Genomic DNA, 11,564 nt, shown 5'->3' with positions numbered 1-11,564 from the left:
ACACATACACCTTCCCCGCTGGGACAGACCAAACGTGGCCCTTTGAAGACGGTGGCACTGTTTACCCGATAGATTTCATTAAATTAAGCTTATGCTCGGCCTCTTCTTTGCTTGATCAAAGCCACTTTTAAGAGCCATGCCATTCTGCTTCCCCTTGACTTGAACAAACCGATGCCATCAAATAGAATTTTCATTTTCCCTTTTCAAATATTTGACCCACTCTAATTTATACTTTCTTTCTGGTCAGGCTGCCCACCCCTTTGGTGCTGCTACGCTTGTCCAACGCTTTCAAAAAAAAAAAAAACACCGTCCCTTCTATAATCACAACAAAGTTAACATCCACTACAACAAAGCTACGGCTCACATATACACCTTCAGGATGTTTGTTTGACAAGTTGTCTTTTCGGATGAAATGGCTGGGGTTACTGGGGTCGACTCAGGCCTTGTCTGAAGCGGAGCAGGAATGATGTCTCAAGCTGGCACGCTGGTGGTAGGAAGACTTCAAACCACGGGTGAATGGGAGGATGAGAGAACAGGTTAAGGGGGGAGACACCTGTGGGAGGCCAGTAGGAGATGGGCTGGGGGATTGGGTAGTGAGGGAGTAGAAAGGCCTTGATATCTGCAAAAAGCAGAACAAAGCTGGAGCTTTTTACATGAAAAAGAAAGGAGATTGCCTTTTTTTCCCCCCACAAGACCCCTTTTGAGCTAAGTGTCATGTCCTTTCTAGGCCCGCAGGAAGTGAGAGGCGGAGCTCAGTTGTAGCATTTGGCCCATCTGAGAGAGATCTGAGGGAGCTGATGTCGTTGCATCAGATTTACAAGGAACTACATACACTATGGAGAGTGGGGTGATCTAAGTTTATATGTAAATGGAAGTGTGACAATGAAAATATATTTGATTCTTTATCCACTCCAGTGTTTACAACCCATCATATTACATCAATTACATCCATTAGGTGGATGGACCATTGACCAGGCTGACATTTTTCCCCATCGATATGGCTACAAAACGCTAAAATCAGCACTAACTATCAGTCACAGCAGGTATTAACAGCTTGACAATGAAGTGTGTGGGGAAGAAAAGTTAAAGATGAATCGCCAATTAAATGTGGCGAGGAGCGCAATCAGTCTTGGCACAGAGATCTCCTCTGTGATCTCAGTTCGCACATCGCGGTGGTGTGCTCACACATCTCCATCCAAACGGGCTGTTTGCGCATGCTTATTTGTTTGTTGTGCATGTTGGAGAGGGACTGGAAAATCAATACAGGTTTCAACTCACTTGGTGATATTGCACTCCAAAATGTGGAGTTTAAAGGCACATTTTAATTCATGCTGTTGCTGCGTCATCGTATGAGACATAGTATTCATAAAGATACTGCAAAAGTATGTTGGTGTGCATGCGTGTGTGCGACAGAGAGACAATACCAATATCCCAGCTAACTACTGAGGTAGATTAATATATATATACACACATATATAGAGATATACATATATAGATAGCTAGATTATATGTGTGTGTGTGTGTGTGTGTGTGTGTTATTTTATTCATTTGCTTGCACACAGTTCAATTTGCTATTAGGATAGCAGTTTGTGTGGAGATAAATAGTAACAAAAGTAACAAAATCGTAACCTCCTTGGAGGCCGTAGTGACAGCAGGCATTGCAGATTGAAGTGAGTGCTCTTACAAAATCTTTCTCCAGCTTCTCCATCTCCTGCTTGTAGCTCTTCAGTCTGCTGTTGTACATGGCTCGGCTCTGGATTGGGATCTCACGCACCTCCAGGTCCATCTGTTCCAGCTACACATCCACATTCAACACGGTTAACTCAACATCCGCTTTTCATACGCGCTGAAAAACACAACTGAAAGAGTTTGACTTCACGATTTGAGTTTTTTGCCACCATAAACGTTCGTACACACAACACATGACAGAATTTGCAGTTGACGAAGGCTTGAGACAGACGCTCACTTCAATACAATGAAAACTTTCAAAGATGACATGTGTTCTGTTGTTGATTGTAAAAACCTATATGTGTATTTTTTATATATATATGTATATATTTCTCCCACTCCCACTGTCACACAGCAATGATAAAAAGTTCCAACAGTGGAAAGATGTTCTGCAGCTACACAATCAAATATGAGATCCCCTTGATTTGAAGCATCATGCACATTCTCAATAACATTTGATGTGCGGCTAGACAGGTCCTCCGCATGGCGGATTAGGACAAAACTAATCACTGTGACATAACAAGACAACTGTGACAACAATTTGTCTCTGTCAGGTGACTTTGCTCATTTTTAAACAGCAACATGCAGACTCCCACCTCCAAATAATGGCTTGAAATGTGTCGTAGGTGTCACTTAAAAGCTGATTACTGGAAAGTAGTCATGTGAGGAGGAAGCCTCCTTTTCTGCAATGAGAAGTGTGTGTGTGTGTCTACGTGTCACATCAGCACCAGGATAACACAGGTGCTGTTGTCTGGTGCCAGAGAAAATTGTCCCCTCCCTCCTTCCACAAATTCATTATTTAGGAAATGGGAAGAGGAGAAAATTACTGATCAAAGACGTACCAACTCTCTGACTTCTTCAAGCTGTTTGTCGACATTTAGAACCAGCTGTGTCTTCTCCTCTGAAAAGGGAAAAACAGGCACATATTGATCAGCCGACAGAGGAACAGCGCTTCATGACAACAACCTAACTCCCCCGCAACGGGGGAAGAGAGGGGGAGAGTGGAAAGAAAGAGACTGGGAGAAAACAACACATGAGGACGCATTTGAAGATATATTTACACATTCTCTCCACACGACAAGCCAGCATTTGATGTCTCTTAGTTATTGGCGTCTATGAGGCCTTTGTTGGTATCTGTTGAGGAGCAGTGAGACACCTCGTGCCAACTCAAAGGGAAGGGAGGTGTCAGCTTTGCTCACTTGCCAGAAGTATGAGTCCCACTCAGAATGACTAACACACTGTTCTACACCTCACCTCGTGGCTGCTCTTCCACATTACCCGCTGAAACTCATTAGGACTTGCAAGAGTTCTCAAGAGGCTTGTGTACGTGTTTGTCCAACCTCGTGTTAAACTGCATTCCATTGTTATCTAAGACAGCAATAATACCGCTTTAATTCCTGAACTGTCTTTGTCTGATAAAAGTTCTTAACCATGGAAATCAATTGTGCATTTTGGCCTGGTTGTTTAGAATTAGTTCATGTTTAAACAGGATTAAACATGCTTGACTTTGTGTTTGGGGGAGAGGTGTGACTGGATCACTGATTAGCTCACTGATGTTGGTGCAGAAGGTGGCCGGTTCGAATCCCGGCAAGACCCCATATGCCCATGATACAGATGATGAGATACAGCATTGTCATCATCACCCACCATCACATAGTTGCATTGCAATGCACCACTACCATGGTGATACAACAGAAACCTTGGGTAAACCAGATATTCTCCACCAACCCAGCTAAGTGACCAGCTCAAGGGCAGGGAAACAACGTGACAGACGGACCCACTGACCTGAGACTGAGCAATACTGGAAGAATATCTGGGAGAAAGAGGCAACACATAACATAACAGACTCATATAACAGTCTAGTCATTACGCTAGCAGACATCCAAACAAGAGCGTCAATACCAGGATCTGACATGATTCAACAAAAGAAGCCCAGTATGGACAAAACTATCATGGGCATAGTGTACTGAGTATTGTCCAATAACATATATATATATATATATATATAGAGAGAGAGAGAGAGAGAGAGAGAGAGAGAGAGAGAGAGAGAGAGAGAGAAACATAGGCATCTGTATTATGCTTTGTATGGTTTATGCTTTAAGCATGAACCATTAATGTGCATTGATCACAGATGGTGTTTTTAGCTCAAAATGCATGTTATTCACCTGATGAGGACAACAATGACAAAACCAGAAAATAAAGAATAGGGCTTTGAAGCAGAAACTGAGTTGCAATAAATAACAAAAACACTATACAATTAAAAGAATGGCATTTGTTTTATGGACTGCACTGCATTGCATTCTAATTAAATATTCCTAGAATCCTATAGCATCTTGTGTATGACATACATAAACATGCAATCATTTCGTTGTTGCATGACAGAACAGGGTGATGGACATTTTTGCATGTTCTGGTCATTATCAGCGACTGTGCACATGTGAAACAACAGCAGCGACATATTTCTCTGAGGCTACATCAATGCAGTGCTGTCAAACCACAGGCAAAATTTAGCCACTTCAGGAAGAACCGCCAGAAGGACTCAAGGATGGGAAGAACTTAATGAAGGCATTTGAAATTCAACTGAAACTATTCTGTTGGTAGGCGTATACGATGAATGACTACTTACAGCTGTAATGGGTTTCCTGGCTTTGTACATATTCATATGGGCTTCCTCACACAGTCAACAGATGGCGGGACAAAGCCATGTGAAATTACTATGTGGCTCATTCCGCTATGAAGCGTCAAAGATGCCAGAAATTTTCAGTCAGCCGATGTTTTGTGACAGGCAGCACCATTTGAAAAAAGCAATGAGCAAATGTGAGCGATAGTAGAAGAGAAATGGCCCAAGGGTTGTTGGAAAAAATAGTTAAAGCTGACATACATTTCTTGCCAGCTCACCTGCATTCTCACCTTGCAATTCATGGGTAAGAAATTGACACCTCTATCGCTTTACATAAATTTTTCTTTATCTCACACCACAAAAATTAATATTTCATTTTACAGTCTGTTGAATTCAGTTAGGGTGCACATTGCAAATCTTAATTTCCTTGTAATTTTCCTGTTATTACATGAATCAATATCTTATCTTGTGCACAATAATGGTGATATTTTCGGAGTAGGCCCAGTTTGATTTTCCAAAAACAGAAGAGAAAGCAAACTGTTAAGCGGGGGAGGGCTGTGCCCATGCCCTACATGTTTTACACATTAACTTGTTCCTGCATTACAAGGTTTTAGGGCCAGAACAAACATTCACTGGCCAACGCAGTTTGTAACAAAACAGGAGCTGCTGCTGGGACGTGCTGACATGACCTTGGGAGTAGGGCAGATAGCAATTGCCTGACACAAACGAATGATAATAAAATACATAAAACACAGCGATATTGTAGATTAGAAAGCCAACAGCACCCTCTACCTAACCACACAAACACATGAGCACTGGCACAAAACTGTACATACACCACACAGAGTGGATTGCTTTTTATTAACTCTTGGGGCTTCTAATATATAAAGTCTATGCCAATTTATAAGAGTCTCCAACACATTTTTTCTATTTTTCGAGAAGAAACATAGTTTGATGTGTGAGAATGTTGTTTTCCCAAACCTCAAAACAGAGAGTTAATTCAATGAAAACACTCGTTTCACGTATTTAACATGTTATATTTTAATATATCAATCACACCACCATCTTTAAGTGTATTTTCACTGTGCACATCTCACGCACTGTGTGACACACAGTCGGCCTTCCCTGGGCTTTGGCGAAATTAGCATCATCCCTGGAAATGTCTGTGATGCCAGTGAAGTATGTCATTTGATATACACACCCGCATGAAGTAGCTAGCTCACTCTTAACAGATATAATAGCTTTGAGGAACACATACGTCACTTAGTTGTCATAGGATTCGAATGATTAACTATTAGCAGTTAGCAAGCAATGCCAAGATAATTCCAGACATAAAACACACAAGAACATGTCATATGTGAGAGAGTTACTACTCGATCTGGAGCGCTTCTTTCAATGTGGTGGAGATAGACAATATTGTGGTAATTTGACTCAGACGTGTATGCTAACCTACTAGCATTAGCAGACAGGAAGCCTTGTCAGCTGAGAAGTCCAAGCTAACGATCCCCGGCTAATTACTTAACTCTCTTACCTCCGCTGAGTTTGGGAATTCTGCCAATTTTGTTGGTTACATCTGCTGTAATGGTTCCAAAGTCCTGTTCGTACGTTTCAAAGTCTGAAGACATTTTGGAGTGTAAGTTCAAAACAGGTGCCTTTCAGTTGACTGTTAGCTCAGAATAATAAAAACAAGGCTGGAGCGGAGTCCCTTCCTTGAGTCACATTAAATTCCGTCCGGTGGGGAAACGTAACCTCTTCAATGTTTTTTGCGACAGGAAACTGATTCAAGCAGAAGGCAAATGATATCGTTCACTTTTGCTAATTTTCCGAACGTGCAGATTTAACTGATTTTGTGTTTCTGAAATGCCTGAATACCAATTAGTTCAAATGAAAATGTTTCAAAGAATGTCTGAGGGGAATCATGTCTGGGACATCGCAAAGAAGGTTCCTATCTACGCGTTGAAGAAATAGGAGAGGAACAGAACGGACATCTTCAGGTTGGTAATTTAAAGTGACAGCTTATTAAATGTTTACCGTACTTGTATCAACAACGGCCCGCAAGTGTTTGCAAATGCATTCATACGTGTATTTAGTCATTGCACCTTGTGGCACGTAGGTTCCTTTTGCTCGTTACGGAAGTTGACAGGCGTGTAATCAAGCTAGTATTGAGCTAACAGCTAATCTCTGTACCCGTGGTTCTAAATTTGACCAATTTTCATTTTTGGCAAACAATACAGCCATTCATTTTTGTAGGGTCGGCTTTGTTTGGGTTTCTTTATACGACCCACGATGCTCTTCCTCATATATCATTTTGTTGTGCGTCTTGACACGAATTAGCTGCTCAAGCTAACTGTTACAAAGCAACGGTTGAGCTTGCGTTTAATGTCAGTGTGATCTGACAGCTGCAATTTCCTGAGATATATTCTCAAAATATGTAATCTATCACCAGTAGTTTAACAAAAGCACAACACACCAGTATTGATTTGCCACAGGGCTTGAGTGTGTGTGACTGCATTTCCTGGGACTTTCCCACTGCCAGTTTTGGGTGTAAAGACTAATGAGCCTCTTGGTGAACTGTAGTCTAACACAAATATTTGTACACAGAGCAAACATTGTCTGAAAAAATTGTTTGTTGGCGTTGCCCATTGATTTTGTGTAATGAAATATACAATCAATTATTTCCATGTGTTCTTTTAGATGGGGAATTTGCACCTCTCACAAGGATAGTGTACTCCCACAAGCAGCAGGAGAGGATGCTGCTGATTGCCTATGCAAAAAACACTGGGACAGACAGAGCCCCACTGACTGAAGACCAGGACGCTTGCTGGATAGTCAGAAGAGGAAAAACAATATGTGTACCACCTGCACTACTGACTTTGCAAGATAGCAGCAGGAAAAAGTAACCCGTTCCAAGATATTTGACAGCAGAAATATTGATACTAACTTTGTGGAGGAAAAAAATATGAACTTTCTGCTGACGTTTGTGACATTTGAGAACCTCCATGAAGTTCGGAGACTGTGCCATTGGGGGCCGGTCATAGCCTTGTCTGTCATTGCTATATGCTCCACCATGGCAATTCTGGACTCCATCATTTGGTACTGGCCCCTAGACACCACTGGAGGCAGTATCAACTTCATCATGCTCATAAACTGGACTGTCCTCATACTCTACAACTACTTCAATGCAATGTTTGTAGGGCCTGGGTACATCCCTCTTGGCTGGAAGCGGTAAGTTTAAAGCCTTATGGTCTTTCACTCAAAGGGTGTGAAGTAATGGAAAAGATGTTTTTGATTTAACTCTGAACAGGAGAAAGAACAGGACACTCAGTACCTACAGTACTGCAGAGTGTGCCAAGGGTTCAAGGCCCCCAGATCCCACCACTGTCGCAAGTGTAACAGGTAGGTGGCTGGTAACCTGACTGGTATAGTCCAGTATAATGTATACTTAGTATGATTAAATTACTGGGATTAAATGTTTTGTTGAGCCAATTCTGCAAGAAAATAACAGCAGTTCACAACACACCTAACTTTACAGCTATATGTGTTGTTTCCTGCCATAAAAACCCTATTTTCCTGAGGCACAAGGCCATATAATGCACTACCAGCAAACATGTTCAAGTGACCATGTGCTCTTCCCAAAAGATAAGTCAGTTCCCATCCTCTCCCTCCCAACCCAACAGGTGTGTGATGAAGATGGACCATCACTGCCCCTGGATCAACAACTGCTGTGGCCACCAGAACCACGCCTACTTCACCAGCTTCCTGCTGCTGGCTCCACTGGGCTGCTCGCATGCTGCCATCATCTTCATTCTGACCATGTATACGCAGCTCTATGAGAGGGTCAGTAATCTTGGATTGACGGTGTGGACTGTTACAGATGACCTGTCCTGCTAAAGCATTCCTCTTCAGACCGTTTCTACAGTTCGTTTTGTCGTTTCTTGCTGCTCACTATAGATCTCGTTTGGCTGGAGCACTGTGAAGATTGACATGAGTGCTGTTCGTCAGTTCCAGCCCCTCATGCCCTTCAGTGTCCCCTGCGTTTGCTGCCACTCTCTTTGCCTTAGGCTTGGCACTGGGCACAACTATTGCCGTTGGCATGCTTTTCTTCATACAGGTAATCTTTTTCACCATGTGGTTCAATGAACTCAGCCATGTTCACACAACATAACGTGTTTCTCAAGTGATCAAACCACACAACTTTAGGTCTTGATGCAGAAATAGGCATTGTGATTATAACTTTATTTCCTTTTTCTATTTTTTTTTAGCTGAAAGTAATCATCCGAAACAAGACCTCGATCGAGTCCTGGATCGAGGAAAAGGTCAGAATTTGTTTGACATCACTTGCTTTTTTTTTTTTTATAAGGTCTCGATATTATTTTAATTTCAAATGGATCCATCTTCTCTGTTGTTTATTATTTTATGACCTATAATAGCATGAATCAGTGCTTTGAACAAGATGTCACCAGCACACACATCTCCGAGAGTTCACGTTGACACACATATACACGACTGTGTCTCTCCCACTAGGCCAAAGACAGAATACAGCACTACCAAACAGGGGAGGAGTTCATCTTCCCATATGACCTTGGCAGCCGCTGGCTCAACTTCAAGCAAGTCTTCACCTGGTCAGGGGCGCCTAAGGGTGACGGCATTGAATGGCCGGTCAATTCCAAGTGTCACCAGCACACCTTAACTGTAGGTTTTCATTGTTGTTTTACTGTGCAAGATGTTTTAATATTATTGGACTGCTTTTCATTAATAATGCTGTAAGTGTAAGTGTACAGTATGGGAAGAAGGTTTTGCGTCTTCTGGTAACACGCTGTTAACACGGTTGTCTGTTTTTTAAACAGATTGAGCAACTGAAGCAGAAGGCTGATAAACGAGTGAGAAGTGTAAGTGTCTTATGAATTTGTGAGCTCTTCTTTAACATGCATTACATCCACCACAAGAGTTGTTCAAGAGTTGTTGAAAGCAAGGCAAGATCTGTTTGGTGTATGAAGCCCAGTGAGTCACTCCGTGTTTTCATTTTGTTGGCGAACATGCAGAATAACCAGATGTTGACATGTGTTGGCCAGCAGGTCCAGTACCAAGCAGTGGAGGACTATAACGGAGCCTGTTGCCCTCTTACCAAGGGTTTCCAAACCTTTTTCAGAACCCCTTGTACTGAGGAACCCAGGATCCCCTTGAGAAAGGGAGATACCATCCCTGGCCACCCGTGGCACCAAGTGAGTCCAGCCAATTCAAATATGTTTGCCAGTTTAGGATCCTGATTCGGAGATGTGACGTTAATCACATTGTTATGTTTCCTCTGTAGATGGTGGATGTATGGAGACAAAGTTTTGAGTGAGGAGCAAATGAGAGGTAAAAAAAAAATAAAACCAAATGTGTTGTTTGAACAAAGTTGTTACAGTGTCCTTCCTTCATTTTGGTTTTCAGAGGGAGCGCGCATAAGGGGATGGTTTCCAAGGCGATGTGTGGAAAAGTGCCATTATGATACTGCTGCCAGTGAAAGCACCAGCGATAAGAAAGTAAATTAATGTATTTCAGCAGGATTCACATAAACTGGGAGTTAAACTGAACAAACGTGTCGCTCTATGAACATATGTCCACTGAAGATGTCATCCCTGATGCTGCAGCCTTAAATAGTGCATACTTAGATTCAAACTCCTCATTCTAACTTGATTGTGTTTACTCCACTTAAAATATCTCTCTTCAGCATACTGAGCATTTTGATTTAAAAAAACAAACAAAACCACAGAGGTTTCCCTTTTTGCATTCACAGACTGATTACATGGGTTCCATCTAACTCCTCTGACCAAAAGTAAAAACCTATTAAGTCTTAATTTTCAATTTTTGCCACCATTCTTTTATTTCATTTTGACTGCATAACGTTCTTACTTACTTGAATTTGTAGTTTTTTAATTGTGCTTTATGCAATGCCTCTGCCCAGCTAACCCCGGGGCTTCGTCATGCAACCTTTCTACAGTGCTGAAATGAGACTTAATTTCCTTTTTATTATTTTTGTAAAAACAACTGTTTGCCTGAACTGAACTCTGAACTGAAAATAAAAAAAAACATTCTTCTCCATTTACATTTTCTTTACTTTTTCTTCATAGTCAAATTACATGCAGTTTATTATGTACTCAAACAGTGATCTAGCATTTATGACACATGATACATTGAAAATGGTCTATGTCTGACCCTTTAATAGCAATGCGTTTTTATCTGTGTTGTGTAGACTATTTATTTTTACTTAACTAGATCACCTGATCAATTCTAATCATTCGCTAATACATATATGTGCATTTATTCATGTCTTTTCCGAGCTCATATGCTGCCGTACGAAAGAAGTAGCAATCTGTACGTTGCGCCGCAGAACTACAAATCCTACATTTCCTGGCGTGTTTTTATAACCAATCAGCTGTCGGTAAACTGTCATGTGATACCTCACTAGTGAGCGAATGGCTTCCAGCAGTGGGCGCCATGGTACACTACATGATTTAGCTCCTTGGACTGTGGTATGCCCTGGATCATGGTAAGATAGTCCTTGTCTGAAAATTAGCCAGAGAAACATTCTTCAGCTATGCGGTAGACTTGTGGACAGGTCGACCACTTCATTTCGCGCTTCAACTGTCCCTCACGTCGCTTTAGTTTTGGCTCAAAACAGGTAAAGTCGTAAAACAACGCGATCTGTCAAGTTGTCATTCGGGAGCTCGGGGTGGTCTGGTAGCACTCAGTGGTATGTTATGCTTTATAGTATAGTACGGACACGCCGTCTTCGTATCTCACGTCTATTCATGTTTTCTTGTGTTTGTACTGCCTGTGTTAATGTAGTGCTTAGCATGCTAGCCAGCTACGACTAGCTAAGTTCCTTCACGTTTAACTTTAATCGTTAAAGCTATTTGTTGCTTCGTGTTTTTACGGTAAACGTTTGCCTAAACGTTGAGCAACTGGCAGTCAGGGTAAGATTTACATTTGTCATTTGATTGTCAATGTTCTGCTCTGTCCGGTCAGGTTGTTTTGTGGGCGGGCCTACAATAACAGTCAAACACACCATGTTTGACCCGTAGCGAATGCACATATTGACCTTCTATATGCGCATTACCAGAAGAAGAACATCCTTATAAATGTAGGCTAACTCATACTCCAGTTGTATACAAAAGACAACAACAAAACACAAAATCCTGTTTTTTTTGAACTGGTGATTCTCAGTATTTGT

At 41.6% G+C, this 11,564-nt stretch overlaps 2 protein-coding genes across 2 annotated transcripts; one reads left to right on the top strand and one right to left on the bottom strand.

Annotated features, from left to right (window-relative positions):
• Positions 1 to 422: 422 nt before the first annotated feature.
• LOC144739026 (vesicle transport through interaction with t-SNAREs homolog 1A-like) lies at positions 423 to 5,973 on the bottom strand. The gene is made up of 4 exons (XM_078622026.1): positions 5,880 to 5,973; positions 2,571 to 2,629; positions 1,630 to 1,795; positions 423 to 619 (listed from the first exon to the last, which is right to left on the bottom strand). Exons 1-4 carry the CDS (start codon positions 5,971 to 5,973, stop codon positions 423 to 425), a joined length of 516 nt encoding a protein of 171 aa, XP_078478152.1.
• Positions 5,974 to 7,307: 1,334 nt separating this feature from the next.
• On the top strand, positions 7,308 to 9,882 carry LOC144739028 (palmitoyltransferase ZDHHC6-like). The gene is given in 12 exon segments (XM_078622028.1): positions 7,308 to 7,577; positions 7,656 to 7,744; positions 8,026 to 8,185; positions 8,300 to 8,377; positions 8,379 to 8,459; positions 8,611 to 8,664; positions 8,873 to 9,040; positions 9,196 to 9,237; positions 9,424 to 9,549; positions 9,551 to 9,570; positions 9,660 to 9,706; positions 9,782 to 9,882. Coding segments are annotated over 12 exon segments (1,236 nt in total).
• Positions 9,883 to 11,564: the final 1,682 nt, after the last annotated feature.

The sequence above is a fragment of the Lampetra planeri genome, unplaced genomic scaffold (assembly GCF_965212315.1).
Source record: "Lampetra planeri unplaced genomic scaffold, kcLamPlan1.2.h2 scaffold_1260, whole genome shotgun sequence".
Taxonomy (NCBI): domain Eukaryota; kingdom Metazoa; phylum Chordata; class Hyperoartia; order Petromyzontiformes; family Petromyzontidae; genus Lampetra; species Lampetra planeri.
The sequence above is the reverse complement of the archived record's forward strand: the minus strand, read 5'-3'. Positions and strand labels throughout refer to the sequence as shown.